The sequence below is a fragment of the Paramormyrops kingsleyae genome, chromosome 21 (genome assembly GCF_048594095.1).
Source record: "Paramormyrops kingsleyae isolate MSU_618 chromosome 21, PKINGS_0.4, whole genome shotgun sequence".
Lineage (NCBI taxonomy): Eukaryota > Metazoa > Chordata > Actinopteri > Osteoglossiformes > Mormyridae > Paramormyrops > Paramormyrops kingsleyae.
In genome coordinates this window covers 5567284-5592506 of record NC_132817.1, presented here as the reverse complement: position 1 = coordinate 5592506, position 25223 = coordinate 5567284, and the positions used below count along the sequence as shown (strand labels likewise).

Sequence of the window (25223 nt, the reverse complement as noted above, 5' to 3'; positions counted from 1 at the left end):
GACTTGGCTGGGGTTGAGGCACAGATCACTGGAGAGCAGTGTAAACATTAATGGTGTTGAGCCCATTCCTTATGACTTGGCTGGGGTTGAGGCACAGATCACTGGAGAGCAGTGTAAACATTAATGGTGTTGAGCCCATTCCTTATGACTTGGCTGGGGTTGAGGCACAGATCACTGGAGAGCAGTGTAAACATTAATGGTGTTGAGCCCATTCCTTATGACTTGGCTGGGGTCGGGGCACAGATATCGGTGGCTCCTGTTAACAGTGGGAGGCTCAAGGCTTTGAGCTGTGTGGGAGATTGGGTGATGGAAAGAATACGAACTAGCCAACGGGTCACTCCCGTGAGTCCTGTCATTTCTCTGATGATGATCGCCTCCCTTACACCCCCCCCCCCCCCACCCTGGGGTACGTCCGAGAACATTGCAGAGGAGCTCAGCATCCTCAAGTGGTACACGGACAGTGTAGAAGAGTTCCTGAGTGAGTGACTGGGCCGCATATAAACGGTCCAATCAGATGGATTTAGACTGTAACCCCCCCCCACCCTCCATGTCCCTGGAGTCCCTTATTGCACTTTGTAATGTCGTGATGCTGTGTGTCCCTTCCTGGTATGTGAACACATCGCTGTCTGTAACTGTTTTACCAGCTATGAATCCACAAGCCTTTCAGCAAATCTGTAAGATGCTCAGGGCTGGGTTTCCTCTAGGCGTCTTACAGACTGTAAAGATATATCTTACAAAAGGTATTTGTTTTCCTACGTATGTTTCCAAAACAATCTCTTATGAGACTGCTTAAGGGAGAGCTTCTTAAGAGTGACATTAATAGGTGCTGGAGCATGTGATTGGTTGACACTGATGGCTCAAGAATGTATTATTCCCTCCATGCAGCAACTGCTCGGCTGCCACGAGAGACAGTGTTCTTTATAAATGTAACACTGCAGGAATCCTTCAAAATATTGCATTATTGGGGAGAAGCTAAAAATAAAACACAAAATTAACAAATTGAATCATCTAACCGTAAATATGATTTTCGATGACTGGGTGCACAAACCTGCCTCCCCAGATTGTAGTATCACCAGTTTATTTTTATTTGTTCTATAAACCACCTGCATGCACCAATATGTCTGTATGTCATTCATACAGGGAGGAGCAATGGCCCAACAGCCAACAGAAAAGTTGTGTTTCTGTTTTAAGATATGAGAATGTCCTATATGCTGTAGTATTGACTACTACTCCTTTCTCTAACGTCTGATCGGCACCAGGCATGAAACAATTTTACCTGACACGACTTGAGTAAGTCTTTTATTATAAAACTTTTATTAAGGCAGGGCCCTTTGGAGTTAACAGCAAAGAAACAGAGTATCCCCGTTCCAACGAAGCGAACCCCCGCCCAAGGAAAATGCTCCGATTTCATACATTTCTGCAATTCCAAAAAAAGGTAATCTAATACTCCATTGGTCAAGACAGGCACTCTGGTCTGCATGCGGAGTGCGTGATGACCTCAGAGGTGATGACCTCAGAGGTGATGACCATCCGCAGCTCTGCATTTCCTTCAGGCCCATCACCAGTCACCACCAGTGCCTCCCCACCCTTGCTAACCCCTTACATGTCCCCATGTTAAATACTATGCAATCAAGCAAATCAAACTACCCACATCTCACCATATATTTGGTCAATTAATCTATTTAATTACAACACATTCATTAGGCCATATGGTGCTTGAAATAGAATATAGCAAATGCTTAAGAAGATCAGCCTGTTTGTCTCCTTTCGATATTTCTGACTGCTCCCCCTTTATCTTCCTCTGCAGCATTGAGCAGCCTACGTAGTACGTCCCATTCTTCGAGCAGAGGGGGGGGGGTCCAATTATCTTCACAAACAGGCAGTTTCAGCTCCCGGTTCAGGCTCACACATACACACACACATTCTTCTTGCCCAAGACGTTAACAACAATCCCACTATGCACCTCCCCTGCCCTACTGGAATTGTCCTCCCACAGAGGCCCAGGGAAATTACCCTGCATATATATATGACAGCCCCCAGTCTAGCTCCACTCTGAAAAAGCCGTTAATTTACACTAAAACATGAATTATAAAAAATATGAATCTACTTTTTGTAAAAAAAAAAAAATCAGATTTTTAATGTAACAGACTATAATTGTTAGTAGAATTTTAGTGCTCAGATGGAAATAGAAACATTTACTGGGCACATTTTGAGAGGATCCCTGTAATCCTGGGTACCAAAGAATGGAAACATCCTCTCAGTGAAAGTGTACTTGAAAGTGTAGAGAGGAGTGTTGTTACTGGGATCAGAGAATGACAGCTCTCCCCTGTCCCAGTCCAGCTGCACTCTGATCCTCTGGGGTTTCCTTCTCATAGACAGAGGGACTGGTGGTGAGGTCATTGCTGTGTATTTACTATTACGCAGCTCTATACACCATGCGCCCCCTTGTGGCATCAGAGGGTAAACCCTTTTCCTGTTGATGGACTCCCTAACCACACCCAGCCTCCAGGTAACTCCATCCCCCACATCTACATCCCAGCAGTGTTTCCCTGAGCTGAATCCCTCAGATCCCAGCACACCGCCCAATGTAAACCTCTCTGAGTTATTAGGATAACCTTGCATCTCATTACTCCAGGTAATAGTGGTCAGATCTTCAGACAGTGTCAGACGGACATCTGCTGTGTTTGGGTCCAGAATCACAGGAGCTGAAGGGAATCAGAGAGAAACATTAGAGTACAGTTAACCTCCACCCCCCCATTCCGCACAGAGAGATTATGGAACTGCTCCATTCTGACGTCTTCTACTCACTGTATTTAATCTTTTTCTTCTCCAGCATCTTCTCCCACACTCTGTAGCTCAGGTTGCCCAGGTGTTTGGCCACATTAATCAGGGCTCCTGAGATCTCCTCTGGATCCCGCACTGGGCACTGGGCTCTGTAACAATGTTCAGCATTCAGTGATGTTGCTCCTGTAAGTTCATGACCAGAGAAGCTAACAGATACTAGCAATGTACAGCAGGTTCCCAAAATACGAACAAGTTCCATTCCGAGAGCAGGTTCAGAAGTCCTAAAGTTCGCAAGTTCAACGAAGTTAGCCTAGGCATCCAACCCCAACTCCTATCGAAAACATGTACATGTACAGCTATTTGAACATGAGAAAGTGCTTTTAAAAGTTAATATTTGTATTTTTTGTTATAGATGTGGTGCATTTTAACAATAAAAAAAAATATTTTTTATTTCTACTGTGTTCTCTGTTTACCATTATCTACCTAGCCCACGCCACATACGCACACCTAGCCCAGGCCACATACGCACACCTAGCCCACGCCACATACGCACACCTAGCCCACGCCACATACGCACACCTAGCCCAGGCCACATACGCACACCTAGCCCAGGCCACATACGCACACCTAGCCCACGCCACATACGCACACCTAGCCCACGCCACATACGCACACCTAGCCCACGCCACATACGCACACCTAGCCCACGCCACATACGCACACCTAGCCCAGGCCACATACGCACACCTAGCCCACGCCACATACGCACACCTAGCCCACGCCACATACGCACAAGCCCAGGCCACATACGCACACCTAGCCCAGGCCACATACGCACACCTAGCCCAGGCCACATACGCACACCTAGCCCAGGCCACATACGCACACCTAGCCCAGGCCACATACGCACACCTAGCCCAGGCCACATACGCACACCTAGCCCAGGCCACATACGCACACCTAGCCCAGGCCACATACGCACACCTAGCCCAGGCCACATACGCACACCTAGCCCAGGCCACATACGCACACCTAGCCCAGGCCACATACGCACACCTAGCCCACGCCACATACGCACACCTAGCCCAGGCCACATACGCACACCTAGCCCACGCCACATACGCACACCTAGCCCACGCCACATACGCACACCTAGCCCACGCCACATATGCACACCTAGCCCAGGCCACATACGCACACCTAGCCCACGCCACATATGCACACCTAGCCCAAGCAATCTGAGCTCCCTGATTGGTCCACATGATCACATGATGTACAGGTGAATCCGTGGGGATGTCACACTGACTCCCATTTTACTGCAATTCACTGACTCCAAACCAGTAAAAGTTAAAAAGGGAAATTTCCTTACTTTCTCAATGTTTCCTTATATTTCTGAAACAAAACAAAGAAAAATCATGTCATAAATACTATCATTTATAGTATAAATGATTTTGGGGCCATTTATATTTTAACTGTATATTTTAACAACTGAATCCAGTTGTGATCTATCCTCACCAGTAGGAATGAGACGTCTTCAGCTCCCAGCTCCTGTTCTAAGGCTCTGATGGTTTCTGAGAGGGATGATATCTTGTTTGTGATCTTCTCAATCTTTTTCCTCATCATTTTGCTCTTCTGCTCCTCTTCCTCCCTCAGTGCAGAAATCCTGCCTGCCTCTTCATCCTTTAGGAACTGGTGAAGTTTCTCAAACTCCCCCTTTATCAGTCTCTCTGTGTACCAAGCTTGAGTCTGAAATGAAAGTGAGTTTCCTCATTTCTTTTACAGAGGAGCCTGTCCAGTGATGTTGCTGCTGTTCTTACACTTTATAATGTAGGTAGTTCTGTACCTTGATGTGTTCTGCTGTTTTGTTCCAGGTTTGTTGTACTTTATTCAAAGCTTCCAGCTTCTCCTGCAGAGGTTTCAGTGCAGACTTCAGATCCTCCTGGATGAATGAGACAGCAAAGTTGAGCTTTAACCAACTGATACTAATGTGAGGTATTACACAGGAATTATCAACAGGCTCAGTTATTACCAAAGGATTAATATAATTATAACAGGAATATATTTCTGCTAAATGCCAGTATGCAGGAACACCAAGAATCATGCATAATACCAATAATTGCATAAATAACAGTCCCCAGCATCTCTGCTGGGGACAGAAAAAGACTGAACAGGCTGATCTGGAGGGCCAGCTCTGTTCTAGGATGCCCAGCTCTGTTCTAGGATGCCCAGCTCTGTTCTAGGATGCCCAGCTCTGTTCTAGGATGCCCAGCTCTGTTCTAGGATGCCCTCTGGACCCAGTGGAGGTTGTGAGTGACAGGTGAATGGTGGCTAAACTGTCATCCCTGTTGGATAACATCTACCACCCCATGCAAGAGACTCTGACAGCACTGAGCAGCTCCTTCAGTGGCAGGCTTCTGCATCCACGATGTGGGAAGGAGAGACTCAGAAGGTCTTTCCTTCCAGCCGCTGTCAGACTCTAAAACAAAGTCGTTGCAGCTGACCACACGCATTTTGACTAACAAACACACACATCCAATACACCATGGTGCTCTCTATGTGCAGTGTTTCTTATGTGCAATATTAGTTCTTGTCAATGCCTGTCACTCCATTGCGTGCCTGTCCATATATATATTTCTTCCTTCAGTGTTGTACATATATTTATATATCCACTCTGTACATAGTAAACATACATACACTGTATTTATACATACATACATATATTAATCTAATTTTACATATACATATATATATACACACACACATTTATATTTTTAAATTACTCATCCATATTTATGTTTCCAGATTTAGTGTACGTTTTATACTGTACTGTTGGTACAGTTTTTATTCTATTGTTTTTTAATATTGCTGCTCTTGTACTGTTCACTTTCTGCCGTGACGATGCAAATTTCCCACTTGTGGGACTAATAAAGGATTTTCTAATCTAAAATCTAATCTAATCTAGGAGACAATCCAATTTAACTCCTCGGAGACAAAATTCTAGTCATTGTAATATTAATAAAACGTTAACTAGTTTTTCTACTATAATCTGAAATATTCACAGATATAAAGCATATTAACTACTTAGTATTAAGAGCATTGTTTCCTTTGTAGATGGTTGAATAATTCTAAACATAAAATAATAAAATTAAGATAGCATCTGTCTCAGGGTACATACAAATCTTTTCTGAACAATGTCTCATGGTTTTTGTAATATTTTATAACTGCAAAACAAGAAAAAAGACACGTTGCTCAAACCTTTTGTTTTTCTGCGGCTTCCTGTACGGGTCGCAGTTTGTGATGTTCATGTTTCGCTGAGGTCTGACAGACGACGCACACAGGTGTCTGATCGTCCAAACAGAAGAGCTTGAGTTTCTCATTATGCAGACGGCAGAGAGCTTCAGAAGCTGCTGCAGATCTCTGAGCTCTGTCCTGTAAGAAAGCCTCACATGCGTTCCTCAGGACTAGGTTGCAGGAAGGATCCACAGGAGACCTTTTCCTACAAACAGGACATTCCGGAGAGCTCTTATCTTCCCAGTACTCCTGTAAACAGACTTTACAGAAGCTGTGGCTGCACTTCAGGACCACAGGATCCCTGTAGATTTCGTAGCACACAGGACAGGTGAGCTCCTCTTCCAGCACAGAGGACCTGGCGGCCATTTCTTCCGATGGACACTAAGCATAGTGATGGCTTCCGATCACCGAGAGATTTGCTTTCGCTTTCACTCTGATTTACTGACACCGAATACGCGAGCAGGGTTGTACTTCAGTAATGTTAACTCAGTCGAAGCTCGGTTCTCTAACGTTTCACAGCTCGTACAATTCCGTTCACGACCATATTGTTCAGTTAAAAAAAAAAAGCCTGGGTTGTCGATCGTATTCTCGATTCTCGACCAGGTGACCCTTTCGCGCTATAACCCATGTGACTCCGCGCGCGTTTTATTAACGAAGGAGAGACTCGTGAGTGTGAGTCAGGCCGCTTCTAGTGCTTAATGAAAATGGTCGTCGAATCGTGTTGTGAATATTCTCTTATTTTGTTTTAAAATAAGCCACCGTGGGTCCAAAGAAGGTTAGCGATAGCAGTAAACCAAAAGAAACTTGCGAGAACCACGACAGATCTTAAAAAGGAAGTATTTGTATGCCAATAGCTCTCCACAGTACAGGGAAAGTGCGGTTATTTTTTTCTATTATTTCATGTATTTATGGGTTTAAAACTTTTTGTTTATGGGTTTAGCATTAGGTGTGTATTCATACAGGTTCATTTCTCGTTCCTCCAACACCAAAACCCATTCGTAGCGTTTATTGAACTTGAACAGTGCAAACGCATTTATGTTTGTGTTGCTAACTAATATCAGCTACTCCAGTTTACAACATAGGTTAATAGATTAATATGGGTAAAACAAAATAAATTATTATATTTGTAGATTAATTTACTTAAGCAATAACATATACGAGGAGTGCGGTTGTAGACAATCAGCCGTGATTTATTGCAGTAGGTGTACAACCGCACGACTTTGAGTATATTTTTGCTCTTAAACAAAGTAGCATTTATAAGGTAACAGTAATAAGATACAGCATATTTTGTTTATTTAAACATTTTCGGGCCTCCGCAAACAAAAACAGTCAATGCGCTGTGCTCGCGCGGGGCTTCCGCGCAAAGAGTAGGCGTGGTTTTCAAAACTCTCCTGTCATTTCGGCTCGCGGTCAGTAGCGACGATGCAAAAAGGTAGTACGCTTGTGTGATATAGCTCTGGGAACTCAGACACGGACAATATAAGTTTTCCCTCCATTTCGATTTCTGTGCCCGGTTCGTTCGGTGCCTTGTTTTTATTGATCGCGCGACAATGCGTCATAGGGCGCAGCGGTCAAAGTTCATCTTTGACCACAGTATTCGCACAAGCTTCCCAAACGGCGCGCGGCACGGAGCGCAGCGTAATGCACGCCGCTTTCGGTCTGAAACCGGGTTTAGCCTATTAAGGACCATCTGAGCCTGATTAAGGTAGGGCTGGAACGAAAACATTCTGGCAGGTGGGGCGCCAGGAACAGGGTTGAGAACCACTGCTTTAAGGAGACAAAAGTGGATACAGGCGGTAGAGACAGAGAGCTTAAGGAATCATATTCTGAAAACCTTTTTTTTTTTTTTTTTGGTAGGGCAGCTTATAAAAACTTTAAATCCAAATGAATCCAACAAAACGGAATACATATGAATCTATACTTTACTCTCACTTCTGGCTACATTCATTTTTGAAACTGTTGGAAAATGCACCGAGCGAGAACCAGTCCAGTACCGGCTCCATGTTGGTGGAAGAGGAGTGATAAGCTGATGTGAGCCATCAGAATGCCTCTTATCCGATCAGATTAAAGCTATCAATTTTTTTGACCGTACATCATTTAATAACAATCTCATTACCATTCAAAACAATTCAGGGTTTTGCAATGACACGCTACATAAACTGTCCTACTTGCAAAATAATTTGCCTTTTACAGTAGAGCTATCCATTGCCTCCGCCATGATTGTTGTAATGACACACCGCAATACCCCAAGTTTCCGACTGGTAAATGCGACTTTGTAGTGGAGTTCATGTGCTCTTGTGTAGTATTTACGATTTTTCTGACATGACTTGAAGGCAAGGTGACAATGCCGGTGTTCTAGTATTTCATCTTACTTATGGAAACATCCTACCATTGGATACAATGAAATCATGCCCCCTTTCTCGTGCTTGTAGAAACATCCATTGATATATCCTACCTTGCGTTTAAGGTGCTATATCATCTTTTGTGACTGTCATCATGTGTGACTGGGGGTGCTGTTTCACTTGTTATTGGGAATGAACGCAAGGTTCCTGTACACATGCTCGAGCCCTCTGCGCATAGTGATATATGCAGATATGAATTGCTTCCAACATGTATTGAGCCTTAGAGTGCAAAAGCATCAGAGAGTCAGAGTGGGAGACTGAGAGTGCGAAAGAGTCAGAGTGGGAGACTGAGAGTGCAAAAGAGTCAGAGTGGGAGACTGAGAGTGCGAAAGAGTCAGAGTGGGAGACTGAGAGTGCGAAAGAGTCAGAGTGGGAGACTGAGAGTGCGAAAGAGTCAGAGTGGGAGACTGAGAGTGCGAAAGAGTCAGAGTGGGAGACTGAGAGTGCGAAAGAGTCAGAGTGGGAGACTGAGAGTGCGAAAGAGTCAGAGTGGGAGACTGAGAGTGCGAAAGAGTCAGAGTGGGAGACTGAGAGTGCGAAAGAGTCAGAGTGGGAGACTGAGAGTGCGAAAGAGTCAGAGTGGGAGACTGAGAGTGCGAAAGAGTCAGAGTGGGAGACTGAGAGTGCGAAAGAGTCAGAGTGGGAGACAGAGTGCGAAAGAGTCAGAGTGGGAGACAGAGTGTGAAAGAGTCAGACAGTCAGAGTAAGACCATGAGAGCGTCAGTGAGACTCGGCAACAGAGAAAATGTGTCTCAGTGAATGTATATAATGGAAGCTGGGTTTTTTTCTCATTTGAGTAAAGAAGCAACAGGGGCCGATTTGTTTCCCACTTCAAAAGAAGACAGTGTTATATAAATTTATTTTCCTTCGTCAGTGCATGACTCTATCACCTTACTCTCAAGGTTTGTAAGACAGCTTCATTTACTTAGTGTGTTATTTTAGTCCCAGTTATTTATACAGCCATAAGAAGGCAAAACACTGTAACTGCATATTTTATTGAAATTGAATTATAAATGAAATCCGGTAATTCTTTATCGGATTTCAGTTATAAGTAATAAAGTACAGTAATAAGGTAATTCTTTAGCTGGCTGCAAATTCATTACAGAGTTCGTTAAAACATTCATAATTCATTACAAATACGCAATAGATTGAAAACATACATTTTTGAAAAACCAGCTTATATACAAACTTACTGTTAATATGGCAAATTCAGTGAAATGATAAAATAAAATTCTACCAAACAAACAAGTATTCATATAAAAATGCTCATATATAATGTAGGATGCTATATCTGTGACAGCAAAACACTACTTTGTAACCACTAATATATTGATTTGACGAGAAATGCTAATAAGAAAAAAAAAATCATTCTGACTGTAAATGTATCTTCCAATTGAAACTTCAGTGCTTAAACGAAATGCTTTTCCCGCCTGTCATCTTCAGCCCTGGAGTCCTCATACATGTGCTGGTTCTGGGGCGGGGCCTTGTACGCTACAGCATTATAGCTACAGGAGAATACGGATCATCTCAAATCTCAAGCAGTTCAAAGATCGCTTATAATTTGATTCAGAGCAGCTATCATCAAATACCAGATCTGAGAATAACACGTCTGAAATATTCTGCGGTATTACAGCTTATTCACATAACTTTTGAAATGGAAAGACATTCGCAAACGTACCGTGACTTTTCCGGCATTAACCCTTTAAATGCCAGGCACTTCAAAACGCCGCCGAGCAGCAGCACAGCCCCTCCCACCCAGGCTACGAAAAGGGCGGGCCCAAAGGTGTACCTAAAGGAAACCAGGACCGGGTCAAACGGGCGTGTTTCCGGTCTCAAGCTTGTGTGTGCAGGGCGGGGTGCATAAGGCGCTCACCTGGGGGCGAGGTTTCCTCCCATGCCGCCCATTCCTCCCATTCCGCCCATTCCTCCCATTCCGCCCATCTGGGGGTTATATGTGGTCATCATGAAGCTGCTGACTATCTGGTTGGCGTAGACCGAGGCCCCGCTGATGCCACAGATCCCTGAGGGGAAAAGCTTTGGCTTATTAAAAGAAATCGTCGCCTTCATACAGAATCAAATTAATTTATTTGCTAATGGATAATGTTAGAACACATCAAAAGAACGCTCATTGTTTTATATGCTGAATACTCTCACATGGCTTGTTTAAGCCTGATTGGTACAAAATTACGCCCTTCAATGTACTGTGCACCCTTCTGAAATCTCTCTCTGAAATCGCGATGCTGGACGCCAGCAGTTAGGCTGCACATCATACTTTGACCTGACGCGCTGTATGGAGAGCTGTGTGGCTCTGCCTGTGTTTGCAGTAACACTTTCCTTCCATGACCAGTCCAGCACACACACACTGCACAGATATGAATCAAAGGCAAGCTAGGAAATTGCCTCGCACAGTTTTGTAGTGTACTTCTAGGAAACATGCATGAAACATCTAGTCATCTTTTTTTTTGCTTCAATATGCCTGGTAAATAGTATAAATGTTAACTGAGTGAGACTGGATATAACAAAAGGTGTAGATATGAGGAGTGTATAAACAAAACACATCTAGGCCTATATCACAAAACGTATTCTCTAACATACGATATATATCTTGAATATTAAGAGAACATTTTTACAAGTACAAGTACACTGCAGAAAATATAAATATACCGCATGAACAATTTACAGTGCAGTACAATTGATGTCATCATTGAATGGCTACGTTATGACATGAGAGGTGGGCGCACCGGCGACGATGAACATGATGCCCGCCGTGAGGGTCATGTTGGCCTTGACGCCGTCCTCCATGGCGCCCATGCGGATGCACTTCAGGGAGCAGATAGAGATGAGGATGCCAATGGCACCCAGGACAATGCCCACGATCATCAGGGCCCTCACCGCCTGGAAGGTACCTGCCGCCAGCAGGACAAAACAAAGCCATTGTTTGCTTTCCAACGAGCGCTCAAGGTACCATGAGATAACAATGCAAAACATGAAATACATCTCACATATATATATATATATATATATATATATATATATATATATACACACACACACACACACACCCATATATAGTAATAATGCATGTAAATAAATAATAAAAAGCATTATTAATAGTAATACATTCCACTTAGTATTAATGTATGTTTATTTTTTATTAAAGAACAGCATAAATATTAAAATAGGAAATATACCATATGCTTTGCTTCGGTTAAATTTCAACAAAAATAATTATTTTGCTTATAAATGATCACTCGAAAAAGCAGAGAGCCCTTCCATCATGTGCACATTCACTAACCAGAAAAAATTCACAGACCATTCTGGCCGGTCATGTACATAAAATACAGGAAAACACATACTGACGTATTGCATTAAGCTTCAACATTATTGTAGATTTGTTTTACAATATAGACATTCACCAGTTAGACAAATAGGCTGCTCAATTAAGACTCAAATATTGAATAAAAATATTATAGCTTAAATCATAATCATATTTGTTATTAATCAACACCAAGTAACAACATGGAAAATGATTAATATCATATATATAATCCAGTCATGAATTGTAAGTAGGTTCAGGTCGTCTGCTTCATCAGCCCTGCTTAATTAGGCCCGAATTAGCATATTTTACCCCATTTACCAAGTACCGGTAAGTGTGGGTTCGAAGTTCCCCCTTACCTGGAAGTCCGAGGATGGTGTAGAATGGCCGGCACTGAGTGGACCCATAGGCAGACGCCACACACGAGTGCCACAGTCCAGAGAAGGTGTATACGCTAGTCACCAGCGTGAAGGAACGGTCCTGTACTTGCCACATGTCCAGAGCGCAGGCAGCACAGATCAAAAATAGCCCCAGAGTCGAAAACATGAACCCAATTAACTGGATCATGGTGGCGGCCATTTTGCTTCGTGGTCTGACAGAGACTGTGACCTCCCCAGCCGCGCCGTGGTGATGCAGTCTCGAAATGGAGGCCGACGCTACATTACTTATCGCTAACTCATGAGCTAACACAGCTTATCTTGTGTTTGCTCCTGAGTGTTGCCTCGGTTTCGAGAATCAGTTATTGTTACCCGTTTCGTTTCCTGTTAGTACTTTGTGCTGCAACATGATTTCTTATTAACTACAGCTAAATTCAGAAAACTGACGTGCAGAAGGTAGGCTTTTGTTGCATAAATGGAAAATAATTTTTTTGTATATGCAGAGGAGGGGCTGCTTCAGAATTAAATACGCATAATATATACACTATATGGACACAAGTATTGGGACACACCTCTTAATTACTGAATTCTGGTGTTTCATTCCATGGCCAACTGCAAGTGGTATTATAGCAAAGTGGAAGCATTCAGTAACAACAGAAATTCAGCCGCAAAGTGGCACGTAAAGTAACAGAGCGGGGTAGCTGAGTGCTGAGGGGCAATAGTGCGCAAAGTCGCCAATGGTCTGTTAACTCAAAACTTACTCTGGCATTAACCCCAGCACAAAAAACTGTGCATCTGGAGCTTTGTGGAATGGGCTTCCATGGCTGAGCAGCTGCATGCAAGCCTCACATCACCAAACGCAATACCAAGCCTCGGATACAGTGGTGTAAGGCACACTGCCACTGGCAGTGGAAACGTGCTCTGTGGAGTGACATCACACTTCTCTGTCTGGCAGTCTGATGGACGAGTCTGGGTTTGGCAGATGCCAGCTGAACATCACCTGTCTGACTGCATTGTGCCAACTGTAAAGTTTGGCGGAAGAGGGATAATGGTATGGGGTTGTTTTTCAGGGGTTGGGCTAGGCTCCTTAGTTCCAGTGAAGGGAACACAGTGCTTCAGCTTACCAAGACATTCTGGACAATTCTATGCTTCCAACTTTGGAGTTGGACAACAGTTTGGGGAATGTCCTTTTCTGTTCCAGCATGACTGTACCCCAGTGTACGAAGTAAGATCCATAAAGGCATGGTTGGGTGAGTTTGGTGTGGAAGAACTATGACTGGCCCACACAGAGTCCAGACCTCAATACTATCAAACACCTTTGGAATGAACAAGAACTGAGAACGTGAGCCCGGCCTTCACGTCCAACATCAGTGCTTGACCTCACAAATGCTCTTCTGGACGAATGGGCAAAAATTTCCACAGACACACTCCAAAATCTTCTGGAAGGCGATTCCCAGAAGAGTGGCAGCTGTTATAGCTGCAAAGGGGGGACCAACTCCATATTGATGCATATGAATTTAGAATGGGACGTCATAAAAGCTCCTATGGGTGTAATGGCCAGGTGTCCCATTACTTTTGTCCATTTTGTGTTTCCCAATCCAGTGTTTCCCTACCTGGGGGGAACAAAAACATGGACTGTCTGTGGGCCCCCAATGACAGGGCTGGGAAGCACTGATTTATATCTATATATAAAACATTATCAAATGCCAATTTCTGGCTATTAAAATAACATCATTCCACTCAACAGCCCCGTAGCCTAACTGGTCTTGTCAACAACAGCTTGGTGTGAGTCAGGTGCCTGAGCTAAGCAGAGCTAATATTCATGTTAGCTTCACCTCTTTGTCGTCAGGGGCTGGGAAAGCTGGTGTGTAACCAGTCAGGAGGGGCCAGTGACAAAGAGAAAATGGATATGAGTCTGAAAGGCAAACATGGTTGGTTTTGCCGATACTTCGATAAGGCAGCTTTGAGTTGAGTTTGAAAGGGCAGCGTCCAGTTGTGATGTGTGCCGGGAAATTCATGAAGAAACCCGCCCCAGAGTCCCAGAGAAATACCCGCTTTCTCCGTATCCCTATGTTTGTCAAACTGAACCTTCCATGAACTGCTTTGAACGTGCCGAGTTACTGTCCAAAACACACGCTGATGGCTTGTGAGCACATTGGCCTGCTGAGGACATTTGGTTTCGTCCTGTCTGTCCTGCTTTGTGGTTCTTAACCCTCTCGACCCTCCTGCCTGAGTCTATATTCCCGTTGCATCCCCTTTCAAAAAGGGGGCAGCTTTCTTTTGGGGATCCCTTAACGTTGGCGATCCGTCCTTTTGTGTCCCCACCCTGTTCCCGTTTGAATGGACGTGGTTTGTAAAGATCTTGTTCGTCGCCCAACCTTGTATCATGTGGTTTCCAGCCAGAGCCACATTCATGCGGATTAAAATAGCTTGATGATGTAATAAATGATCATGATCAGTTTCATGATCTGATGTACAGAAGTTACACTTCATGACCAATGGCCTTTGTGACCTGACCTGAAACTAGCATTTAACAGATATCAGATATAAATTATAGAACCATCATGCGTACATCTGCGATGCAGTGACATCGTCCTTTTAGACAGCAGACGGGAAGCTGACACGAGAGGAAGCCAGCATGGGAATGACACGGAACTTCGAATGGAGAAGTTTGTGCTTGCAGATTAAATGCGGATTCAGGGGACGGGAAATGGAGACAAAGGCCAACGATAAGAGAAGCTGCTGAAGATTTAGCCGTACTGATGAAAAAAACTGCGGCTTGGAAACTGGTTTAAGCGGGAAACTACCTAAATGCCTCATCACAGACTATATTATATATACTACAAATATGTTACATATTTTATATTTTCCAATTAAAATGGAGATAAAGTAAAAGTACTTTATCTTCATTGATATTTATATGTGTGTTTCTATGTGTAACTAAGTATATAATTGCTAAATACATCTACATATGTGTGTGTGTTTATGTTTTATGCACTATTGCAATGTTTTAATGTTAATATTTTATATTTCACATAATTTTTAATTGGTTGTTGTCTAGTTTTTCTTTTCTTTCTGGACATCGCAAACTAGAATTTGGATATTTTTATTCAAATATGTAAATAAATAAAATAACTGCTTTTACTTTGTGCTGTTTGAAATGTTTCATTTTGTAACATTACAAATATTTCGGGTAAAAGTAACGTTGTTTTATATGTGATAATATTCAGTGCAAGTTGATACAAATTCAAATACTGGAAACACCAGTAAACAAATCTTCAGTCAAAAATCCCTACAGTTACTACAACATAAAAATTCTGTGATCTTACTTTTATTACCCATTTGATAACCCTGGCGTCCTTTAAACACAATCTAATGTCAGACCACACGGATCCTTTTCTGATGCGAATACATCCTCTAACTGATTCCCAGATGCTTTCTGATTGCCCCTTCGGGGGGAATTAAAGAATTTACAGGAGATCACGGAAACAGGGGGACCTGCGACCTCGGCCCGGTAAAAAGATTCCTGCCCGAAATGTTACATTATTCAGTCATATCGCTGTGCAATTTCACAGCACGGTGCAAATTCTATTAGGAATAAAAGTACATTTTGAAATAACTGGTATCCAGTCAGATTTGCGAGGCGACTCCCTAGATTGTGAAACGTACTTTAACGCACCTCCCCCTGCAAATATTACAGGGGTTATTTATTGTGAGGATTTTACGATTCATCCACTCAATCATCCAAGGAAAACCTACAACTCCTAATGGCAGTGACCCCACATTTGGCAGGTCGGCACACGAGCCGGCACCCACCTGGCAGCCCGAGGATGGTGTAGAACGGCCGACACTCTGTGAAGCCAGAGGTTTCCACTACGCAGGTCTGCCACAAGCCCTTGTAGGAGTAGACGGAGGTGACCACGTCGCCCTCGCGGTCCTGGCTGCTCCAGTTGTTCATGCCGGTGGCGGCGATGGTGGCGACCACCCCGAGCAGGCCCAGGATGAAGCCGGAGGTCTGGATCATGGTGGAGGCCATTGTCCCTGAGATGTGCGTCTCTGATACGGGCGAGCTCCTGTGCGTCAGGGAAACCAGGACTCTATTCCCACACCAGAATTGAGCTTGGGTTTTTTTGGCAGGACGGGTTGACGTCTGTGACTCAGAGGGGCGGCGGGAGGAGGCGGTTCAGTCACGTGTGCGCTGCCGGCGCTTTCCATGACCGTCGCTTGGAGACGGGTCCGCCTGGTACCTGCAGGAGGGTGGCCAACGTCCCACTGAGGACTTGAGCAAATAGCTGTGAGTGCTGTGGTGTCCAGTCCTGTGCCATTCTGCTCGGGTGGGGGGTGGTCATGCTACCTAAGAAAAATGCCTATTTACGCCTCTCTGATCTAGCTGAGAGGGAGTAGATTCAAGATTCCTTCATTGTCGCATATATAGTTATACAAAGTACAATACGCAGTGAAATGCATCCTGAACGCGCTCTTTTGTAGTCTAATCCAATTATGCTAAAGTTACAGTGCAAAAAGCTAAAATGCAAGCAGAGAAGTATGTTCAAAATGAACGGTGACACAGACATAAAAAGTGGCCAGTTTAACAGTATGGATATGGTGAGGGGTACAAGACCACAATCAGGGTGTGAGGTGCAATGGCATGTCCAGGTTCAGAGACCTTATGGCCTGGGGGTACAAACTCCTGCTAAGTCTCTCAGTCCTGGTCATGATGTTCGCGAGTCTCTTTCCTGATTTCAGAAGCTGAAACAGGCTGTTGTTGGGGTGAGATGTGTCCTTTATGAGCCTGAAGGTCCTGCTCCTATATCTCTTGATGTAAATGTCCTGAAGAGATGGAAGGGCCGACCTGCAGCAGCGTTCTGCTGCACGGATCACCCTCTGGAGGGCTTGACGATCCTGAAAACAGCTATTTCGAACAGTAAATAAAGTAAACGAAGAAGAGTAAACATCTATTCAGGTCCCTAACAAGGGCTGAGGGTGGTTTCACCTACGTCACCTCACCCCACAGCACAGGACTAATCAGTTACCCGACTCGGCAAATTAATACTCTGATAATATTCTCTTAAAGCAAACAAAGGCACCGCCACAATCTGCCTGATAAGGGTCTCTGTACTGAGAATGGCTGCTCTGTAGAGGCACCGGGGCTCAGCTTGTCAGTGCCAGCGGTTAGCACATAGCTAACGGAGATTAATGGGGTTTGCTGATTCATTCGGTTTTTCGGGTTCCTCACCCCTTTACAACCGCCCACCCCAAACACTGCCCCCTACTGATGACCCAAAGACCACACCCTGTTCAAATTCACACACCTTTTTGACGGGAGATTGCCAGAGTCCCTAGTCTGACCATTGGAACCATATATACTCTCAGTATTGTGAATAGGAGTCTTTTGTCTTTATTCGCATTTGTTTTTTCATTTTTTTCATTTGGCCCTGATAATATTTTGACTGCTTAATACTATAATGCAAAATAACATGAACTGACCACTGTTTTTTTTGCTAGTCTTTAACTCACCACTAGAGGGCATCATTACAATATAAATGTAGTCTCACAAAAATAACACCAAACAGTCTAAGATGCATTACCAACGACTGTAAGTAAAAAAAATGTGAGTAATATGTTTTTTTGATGATGATGATTGCCCTTATAATTGGGTTTCTAGGCCAGAATCATGCACTTTTCTGAAAGTGAAAGCATGTAAAATAATAGCACGCCTAACCCTTCGTATTAAGTGCGTGATCCCACATAGCAAGACGGGTCTGATCTGGGCCAAATGTTGTTCAGAAAAAGCTGCAGATATGTAAGCTGGATCTGGCCTGGTGTCGTTTTACACGATAGACCAATAATGGTCCGAATCTGCTTTCTGGATTTGAAACAGATACGGGCCATATCTGGGCCAGACTGACATTGAATGTTACCAAATCTGGTTCGTATCTGCACCAGAGTCAGAAGTTAAACTCAGATGCAGTTGGCATGGTGGCGGCGAGTGGCTTGGTGGGGTAAGCCTCTGTGCTGGTAATCTGAAGGTTATTGGGTCAAGTCCCACCCTTAGCAGAGTTCACTGTGCATGAGCTCACCCTGTATTGTGAGTGAGATGGGGTCAGTGAAGGGAAGTGTTCTAATGCACCTGTACCTGTACGTGTGCAGATTACATGTGTTTGTTTGCTTAAATCTGCTGCCGACTCTTATTTTCCAGACTGACTGCCGATCAATTCTGCCCCAGGATCCACTCTTGACTCATGTGTCTGGTGTGTGGCTCAGAGGGCTAAGTCTCCATGCTTGTGAGCAGGAGGTTGCTGGTTTGAACCCTGGCCCTGGTTTTTACTCGCATTAGTACAGCTACACCAACTCCCATCTTATTCTCCATACTCCTTTGAAGTCAGAGCACGTGGTCATCCAACACCCCCAGAGCTGGGAGTTAAAGGCCTTGCTCAAGGGCACATGACCACCAACCCTCAAGGGGTCAACATAATGATCTGCCGGATAACGTAGCATAATAGATGGACGTTACTCAGGCTTGAACCAGCGACCCTCCGGATCGCAGGTGCCGGAGACTTAGCGTGTTGCGCCAGCCTCCGACCCCCAACCCTTAAGGCGTCAACATATAACGATCTGCCGGATAACGTATCATAATAGACGGACGTTACTCAGGCTTGAACCAGCGACCCTCCGGATCGCAGGTGCCGGAGACTTAGCGTGTTGCACCACCATCCAGCCTCCGACCCCCAACCCTTAAGGCGTCAACATATAACGATCTGCCGGATAACGTATCATAATAGACGGACGTTACTCAGGCTTGAACCAGCGACCCTCCGGATCGCAGGTGCCAGAGACTTAGTGTGTTGCGCCACCATCCAGCCTCTGACCACCAACCCTCAAGGGATCAACATAATGATCTGCCGGATAACGTAATATAGTAGAGGATGTTATTCAGGCTTGAACCAGCGACCTCCTAATCACAGGGCCGGGCACTTAGTATGTGCCTGGCCCACAGACATGCACCTATTCCACCAGGGCCAGGGCTCGAACCAGTGACCTCCTGCTCATGAGCACGGAGACATAACCCTCTGAGCCACTCACCGGCCACATGAGTCAACAGAGGAAAATGAGTCTGAGCCACATTTAATAAACAAAAAAGTATTTTTTTTTGCATAAACACACTATAAGGCTCCCCTTCACTGACTTCATTTTACTTTCCAATGTGTGGGAGGACAGAGGGTCAACTACCACATACCGCCCTCTACTGGGGGTGGGGCTTGAACCAACATTCTCCTGATCACAACCACAGAGGCTTAGCCCAATGAGCCACTCACTGTCCCCATTTCAGGCCGATCTGAATTTAACTTCTGACTCTGGTTCAGCTACAGGCCAGATTTGGTAACATTCAATGTAAATCTGGCCAATATATGGCCCTTATCTTTTTCAAATCCAGAAAGCGGATTCGGACCAGTATCGGTCTGTTGTGCAAAAAGACATCAGGCCAGATCCAGTTTCTCGGTCTGTGGTGATTCCTGAATAACATTTCGCCTGGATCCGGATCAAACTCATCTTGCTATTTGGGATGTGCTCCATGTTCCTGCCGGTGTCACTGTGAGGTACACAGCTATCTGGTCGAACTCCTCTTTGCTTCAAACAAAAGAACAGAAGGGGTCTGACTCACTTCAGGGGTGACAGGAGAGCACTGCAATGTTTTATACACTGCGAGAAGAAGCAGCGGATCTTCTCAGCTGTAGAACTGACAAAACTGGGTACTGGACAAGAAAGCAGTAATTCTCACAAGTCAGTGCCCCCTGAAAGGGTGCCCATAGAAGGACGGCCTTGTCAGGCCTGCAGGATTGGTCTGTCTAGACGAGGCCTGTCTACTTCTGGAACACTTCATTTCACTTTTAGGACGGCCTGCTTTAATGTTTCCCTGGGGATCTGGCCTCTTTTGGCTCAGCTGCTTGCTGTTTTCTTTGCTGTATGACTTGTGACAGGAATTCTTCCTGCTCCTTCTGACAAACAGTCACATGACTGGCTAATGGCCACCCCAGTGCGAGCGGCCATTGATTTATGTCCCAGTTTGTACCAATAAACCAATTGCACTGAGACCGAGTTTTGGATGGAGCAACTCCACACCTGATCTAAGAGGGAGGGGGGAGTCTCGGGGCCAGAACTGAGAGTTTGACAGCCCACACCCACCCGGGACGGGTCGATGATGGGGGTACCCCCCCACCCCTAACTGGCCACATGACACACATCCCCCCCCTTCTCCATCACTGTCGCTGTCTGGAGAGATGACCCCCCCCCCCAAAAAAAAAGGGCTGTGTCACAACGTCGGCTCTGCGCCTCTGCGATGGATGGAAACTTCAAGCGGTCGCCGGAGTGATTAACCAATCGGGCGTCGGCAGCGGCGGATTGACGGAGTGGCCGCGTCACTGGCTGACGGCCGCGCATCCGTCATGCATTCAGCGGTGAGATCTAAATTAGGGAGCCAATTAACTCCGCTAATAGCTCTCTCCACTTTAATCTGGGAGACAATGAGGACTGAGGAGGATGCCTTATTAAAGGTTCCAGCAGCACAATATCCTCTTTATGTGACAATTTAGCGGCCCCTCACTCACGGGCTTGTTTTCACTTCAATTAGACCCCCGCTTTCAATGATTAACTGCCTATAATTATTTTTCAATTAAGGCTTTGATCTTGTGTACTGCGCCCTGGCTCTTGGAGGAACAGGAATGGCCAAGACGAGTTTTTACGGAAGGGGTGTGAGAGTGGGGGAGGGTAAGAAAAAAGTTTTGCGGCACTCCGAGGGACAACCCCTCCCCTCAAACCGCCACCCCCACCCCAATTTTTCCCTTTTTGATATTCTAGCTCACGGCTGTGCTTCAGTCCCACCCAGGGGGGCGGGTGCATGGTTTAGGAAATTGAACATCTGAATAGCCCAGGTTCAAGGCCCAGCTGTCAGCTCCAGGTGTGTATGGGGTTTATTCTGACCTGGTCCCATAAGCATCACATGGTACCAAACTGTCAAGTTGCCAGTAAAGGCCAGTCACAGGATTTCTTTCTCTCCTTTTCTTGATTTTTATGGTTCCTTGACTTTTCCCATTCTTTGTCATACGTGAAGCATTCAGAGCTTCTCTACCTTTTTGAGCTCTGAGTCCTGTCGTGGACTTTCTCGCAGGACATCCTGCTCACAGGGGATTCGGCTGTTTGGGACCCTGAGAGACCTGTGACATCACAGCTTCCCACAGGACTAAAACTCAAAATGGTTCCCTGATGGAGTGACACCATGTGAGATTTCGGTTCGGGGGGAGGATTAAGCGTTTCAGGTAGATGGGGATATGAGGAGAAGGTGGTGACCAGGTGGTGACCAGGTGGTGACCAGGGGGAGCCCCCCCCCCAGACAGCACACTGGTCACTTTGAGCGTGACCCTACATTTTACTCACCTGACAGAGAGAGTGATCAAAGTGGAGGAGAAAAGGACACATCAGGTTAATTATCTCTCCGAACAGAGGGATTAGAGACGATCGCTTTCGGGGTGGGAGGGGGTCAGGTAATGTCTGGAAAGACCCAGTTTGGGTCCTTGCTTATTTGGGTGCAGGATGGTGGGAACCGGAGAGAGGACTGTGCCCCCCCCACCCCACCATACCCACAACCCCCCTGGGTCTGACAGGACTGACAGGTCTCTGTGTGTACCCGCCTCCTGGGTCTGCAGGGCCCGTTTCCTGGGCACATGGGGGGGGGGTCTGTGTGAACAGGGAATGGCGGAAGAGAGTCGCGATAGGCTTGGTGCGCCTAGACGGGGCGAGGGCTTCCCGCCATGACCGCCGCCCGGCCCAGAGGGTCCAGGGGGAGGGGGCCGAGCTGCGGGAGGACATGCTGAAGATGAGCAGGAGCTGGATAGACAGCAAGCGCAGGAAGCACGTCCACTGCAGTTAATTAATGAGCGGCGAGCCATTAGGCGTCCAATCCGAGAAGCCTGGAAGGGCACTTCAGAAGCACTTAGTGAAGCTGATTTCTGCCACTTCTGACAGAATAAATGAATAAATTAAACACTGTGAATCCTAATAAAAAGTTTGCTTCTAAGAGGTTTTTTGTAAGCTTCACTGCCGGCACTGCCCTGCCCACACAAGTTTCACTGCGAAGCCCCCACCCCTGGCAGCTTCACAACCGACACCCCCTCCCCTGGCAGCTTCACCACCGACACCCCCGCCCCTGGCAGCTTCATCATTGACACCCCCTCCCCCCCTGAAGCTTCACTGCTGGCACCCCCTCGCCCCACAAGCTTCAGAAGATGTAACAACGACCGACCCTGGCTGTAATTAAAACTCCTTAAACACTGGTGGTGTTTCAAATTCCAGAACCTCCATCCCTCAAGAGCCACAGCTTCAGTGTCTGAAGCCCCATAGATCCGGAGTCTACCGAGCTGCAAACGTAGCGCCCAGTGAGCCATGGCTCTGCTGCAGTTTGCCAAACGCAGTGCGGCTGACCCCCCCCCCCCCCCCACACACACACACACACTGAGCCAGACCCGAGGAAGAGCGGGACGGAAAAATAATAACAGCGACCTCTCTTAGATCCCGGGAAGCGGGCGGGAGGAGAAAAAAATCATGAAACATTATGGCTTTGTGGAATATGAAATAAAAAATGAAAGCGGGCGGGTGGGAGGGGGTGGGGGGGATGAATTGTGCCAGAGACATTTAGTGTGACCCCCTCCCTCGTCCATCCATCAGAAAGGCCCCCTCATTATTCTAACTAGCAGCCTCTTTTCTTCGGCCCGGCGCCGCATCAGCAGCAATCTGCATGCCAATTATCAGCGGGACCCCCTGATACCTCTGGCCGGAAAATGATCTGTCAAGGCGGAAAGAAAAGGGATCTGGGAAAAAAAAACCAAGCGCCATGCGGTTAGGCTCCTATCTCAGACCCCCCCCTCCTCCATATTCCTCCGTGACCCCCCCCCCCCCCTTCCCGATACACGGAACCTTTCTCTCGACTCTCTGTGTGCTGGTGACAGTCCCCCCCCCCCCTCCACCCCAGAAAATTAATCTATGGAAAGTGAAGGAAAAATTAAAAATGTGGCCATGCGGCGTTCCCAGACGCTGCGATGGCTGAAGCTCCGGAGGGCATGGGAAGCGGAGACGGGGGGGTAATTGCCGGGGAGCGCGGGCGCCGAGTAACAATGGGGACACGCTCTGTGAATGTTAGTCTAAGGGCACGGGCACTGGGGGGTTGGTGGCGTCCTCCCTGTCCTCCTTCCGTTCCAGTCAGCGGACTCCCCAGTAGGGGGCGCCAGTCGGTCTGCCCCGGAACCGACACACAACCGTGTGAGACATTCACTTAATTAATCTGTGCACCGTAAGGTTTTAGGGTCATATCTCTTGGGAGGGTTCAAGTCCCGCTGAACTGTTAATAACGACTTTTTAAGTGTTTATTTCCTAAGTCCCAGTGGCAGACCCGGTGGATAACGCCCCCTGGTGGATAACGCCCCCTGGTGTAATAGTTGACACAGCTACTTGGGAACCTGTGTGCTGGGATTTTTAAACCAGAGAAACTGTGTCCTTCACAAGAATCCTGCTCCGAAGGATTGGGTTCCTGAGCCTCCTTTTATGCTGTGTGTGTGTGTGTGAGACAGAGAGCCTGGATTAAGCATGAAGAGGCCCTAGGCGCCTTAAATCCTTTCTCTTTCATTGTTTCCCACCCGTTTCTGCATCCATCCCCCCCCGAGAAGGAGGACAGACAGCTGCACTCGTGCTCCATCCGGCGAGCTGGTTGATTCAGAACTACGAGAACCTCCAGCGAATTATGAGGAAAGGAAAGAGGAAAAAGCGGCTTGGACGGCAACCCCGCAGAACCGCGGCACGTGGCCATTAGCAGAAAGATGAACGTTCTCCTCTTTAAGTCCTTTGCTAATCTTGGTCAGGATTATAGCGTCTATCCAGGACACAAACACGGTCAAACTCTATGGGCCGTTCAGAGCAGACAGTCATGTCTTTAGACCGCAAGAGGCACCTGGAGGGTCCTGGAGAAACCCACAGCACGCAGGGAGAACCTGAGAACGTCGCAGTTCCCGGCGCTTACACCACTCCAGTGCTTGACTACACTGGTTATTTACCCATCCATCTTCCAACCACTCATCTGGCGAAAGTTCACCAGCAGTCAGATTTTATTAAGAGGAGAAAAACTGTTTCATAACTTAGGTGCTGCTGGGCTGAGCTTCTAATGAGCAAAATGTTAGTTAACATCGTTACAACCTCACAGACTAAATCATAAATTTAACTTAACTCTGGTTTTAAATTGTTGGGGAAAAAAATCACACAGCAAGGAAGTGCTTTTATTTTATTTAGTTGTGTTTTGCTTCCCCTAGTAATTCAGGGCAGCCATTGAATGTGGACAGCTACCCCATGTTAGCTAAACGCCAAGAATTAAAGGAATTAAATGCTGAAGAAAGTTTCGAAACTGGTGCGGTCAGTCTTCAGGTTCATAAAGAGGCGATAAATTTGATTTAAAGTCCACTGTTAACTTGATAAAGCCTCCAGGTGCAGAACGGACTCGTGTCTAACTGGCTGTGACATTAAACGCTCGAAGAGAAAAACAGAAATAAAGAAGCAATGAGAAGCAATCACGATAACCCCCCCCCCCTCCTCCTGTATCGAGGCACGCATTACGCATACGCGGGTGCCGTGGTTACACATGCTTTTTAATGCATTCTGGGAAGAGGAGCCGTGCTGTTTCTCGATGATGGTCCCGAACTTGGATCCATCAGACTACTGGACCCCGAGGTCCCAATTAAGAATCCCGGCGTGGAACCAGAACTTAGTCAATTACACCTCCCCACCTGAATGGACAGATGAAATGCACCCCCCAACCCCACCGCACAGGGGAAGGGGGACAGGGAGGTGGAGATTGTTCCAGGATGGGGGGGGGGGTCTGTGCTGCGGCCGAGCGGCCGGTGTCAGGAGGTGAGAACCCAGCTCCATTCCGGTGGATTACTGAGACCGAGGGTCCGGCTGATGTGTTAATTGGGAAGTCGGCTTCCAATTAATTTCCTCCTAGCCTGAGGTTAGAGC

The 25223-nt window shown here is 46.2% G+C and overlaps 2 protein-coding genes across 3 annotated transcripts; both read right to left on the bottom strand.

The window, feature by feature from the left end:
- Positions 1 to 1294: 1294 nt before the first annotated feature.
- On the bottom strand, positions 1295 to 6790 carry LOC140577553 (E3 ubiquitin-protein ligase TRIM35-like). The gene is made up of 6 exons (XM_023822263.2): positions 6040 to 6790; positions 4628 to 4723; positions 4300 to 4530; positions 4154 to 4176; positions 2809 to 2933; positions 1295 to 2705 (listed from the first exon to the last, which is right to left on the bottom strand). The coding sequence occupies exons 1-6, from the start codon at positions 6439 to 6441 to the stop codon at positions 2176 to 2178; spliced, it is 1407 nt and encodes a 468-aa protein (XP_023678031.2). The 5' UTR covers positions 6442 to 6790; the 3' UTR covers positions 1295 to 2175.
- A 2663-nt stretch (positions 6791 to 9453) lies between these two features.
- On the bottom strand, positions 9454 to 17412 carry LOC111849422 (claudin-18-like). Of its 2 annotated transcripts, none has more exons than XM_023822270.2 (5): positions 15987 to 17412; positions 11219 to 11383; positions 10351 to 10498; positions 10156 to 10266; positions 9454 to 9982 (listed from the first exon to the last, which is right to left on the bottom strand). In XM_023822270.2, the coding sequence occupies exons 1-5, from the start codon at positions 16204 to 16206 to the stop codon at positions 9886 to 9888; spliced, it is 741 nt and encodes a 246-aa protein (XP_023678038.1). In that variant the 5' UTR covers positions 16207 to 17412; the 3' UTR covers positions 9454 to 9885. The 2 variants fall into 2 exon arrangements, with proteins under 2 accessions (XP_023678038.1, XP_023678039.1); XM_023822271.2 differs by lacking the exon at positions 15987 to 17412 and adding an exon at positions 12153 to 14374.
- Positions 17413 to 25223: the final 7811 nt, after the last annotated feature.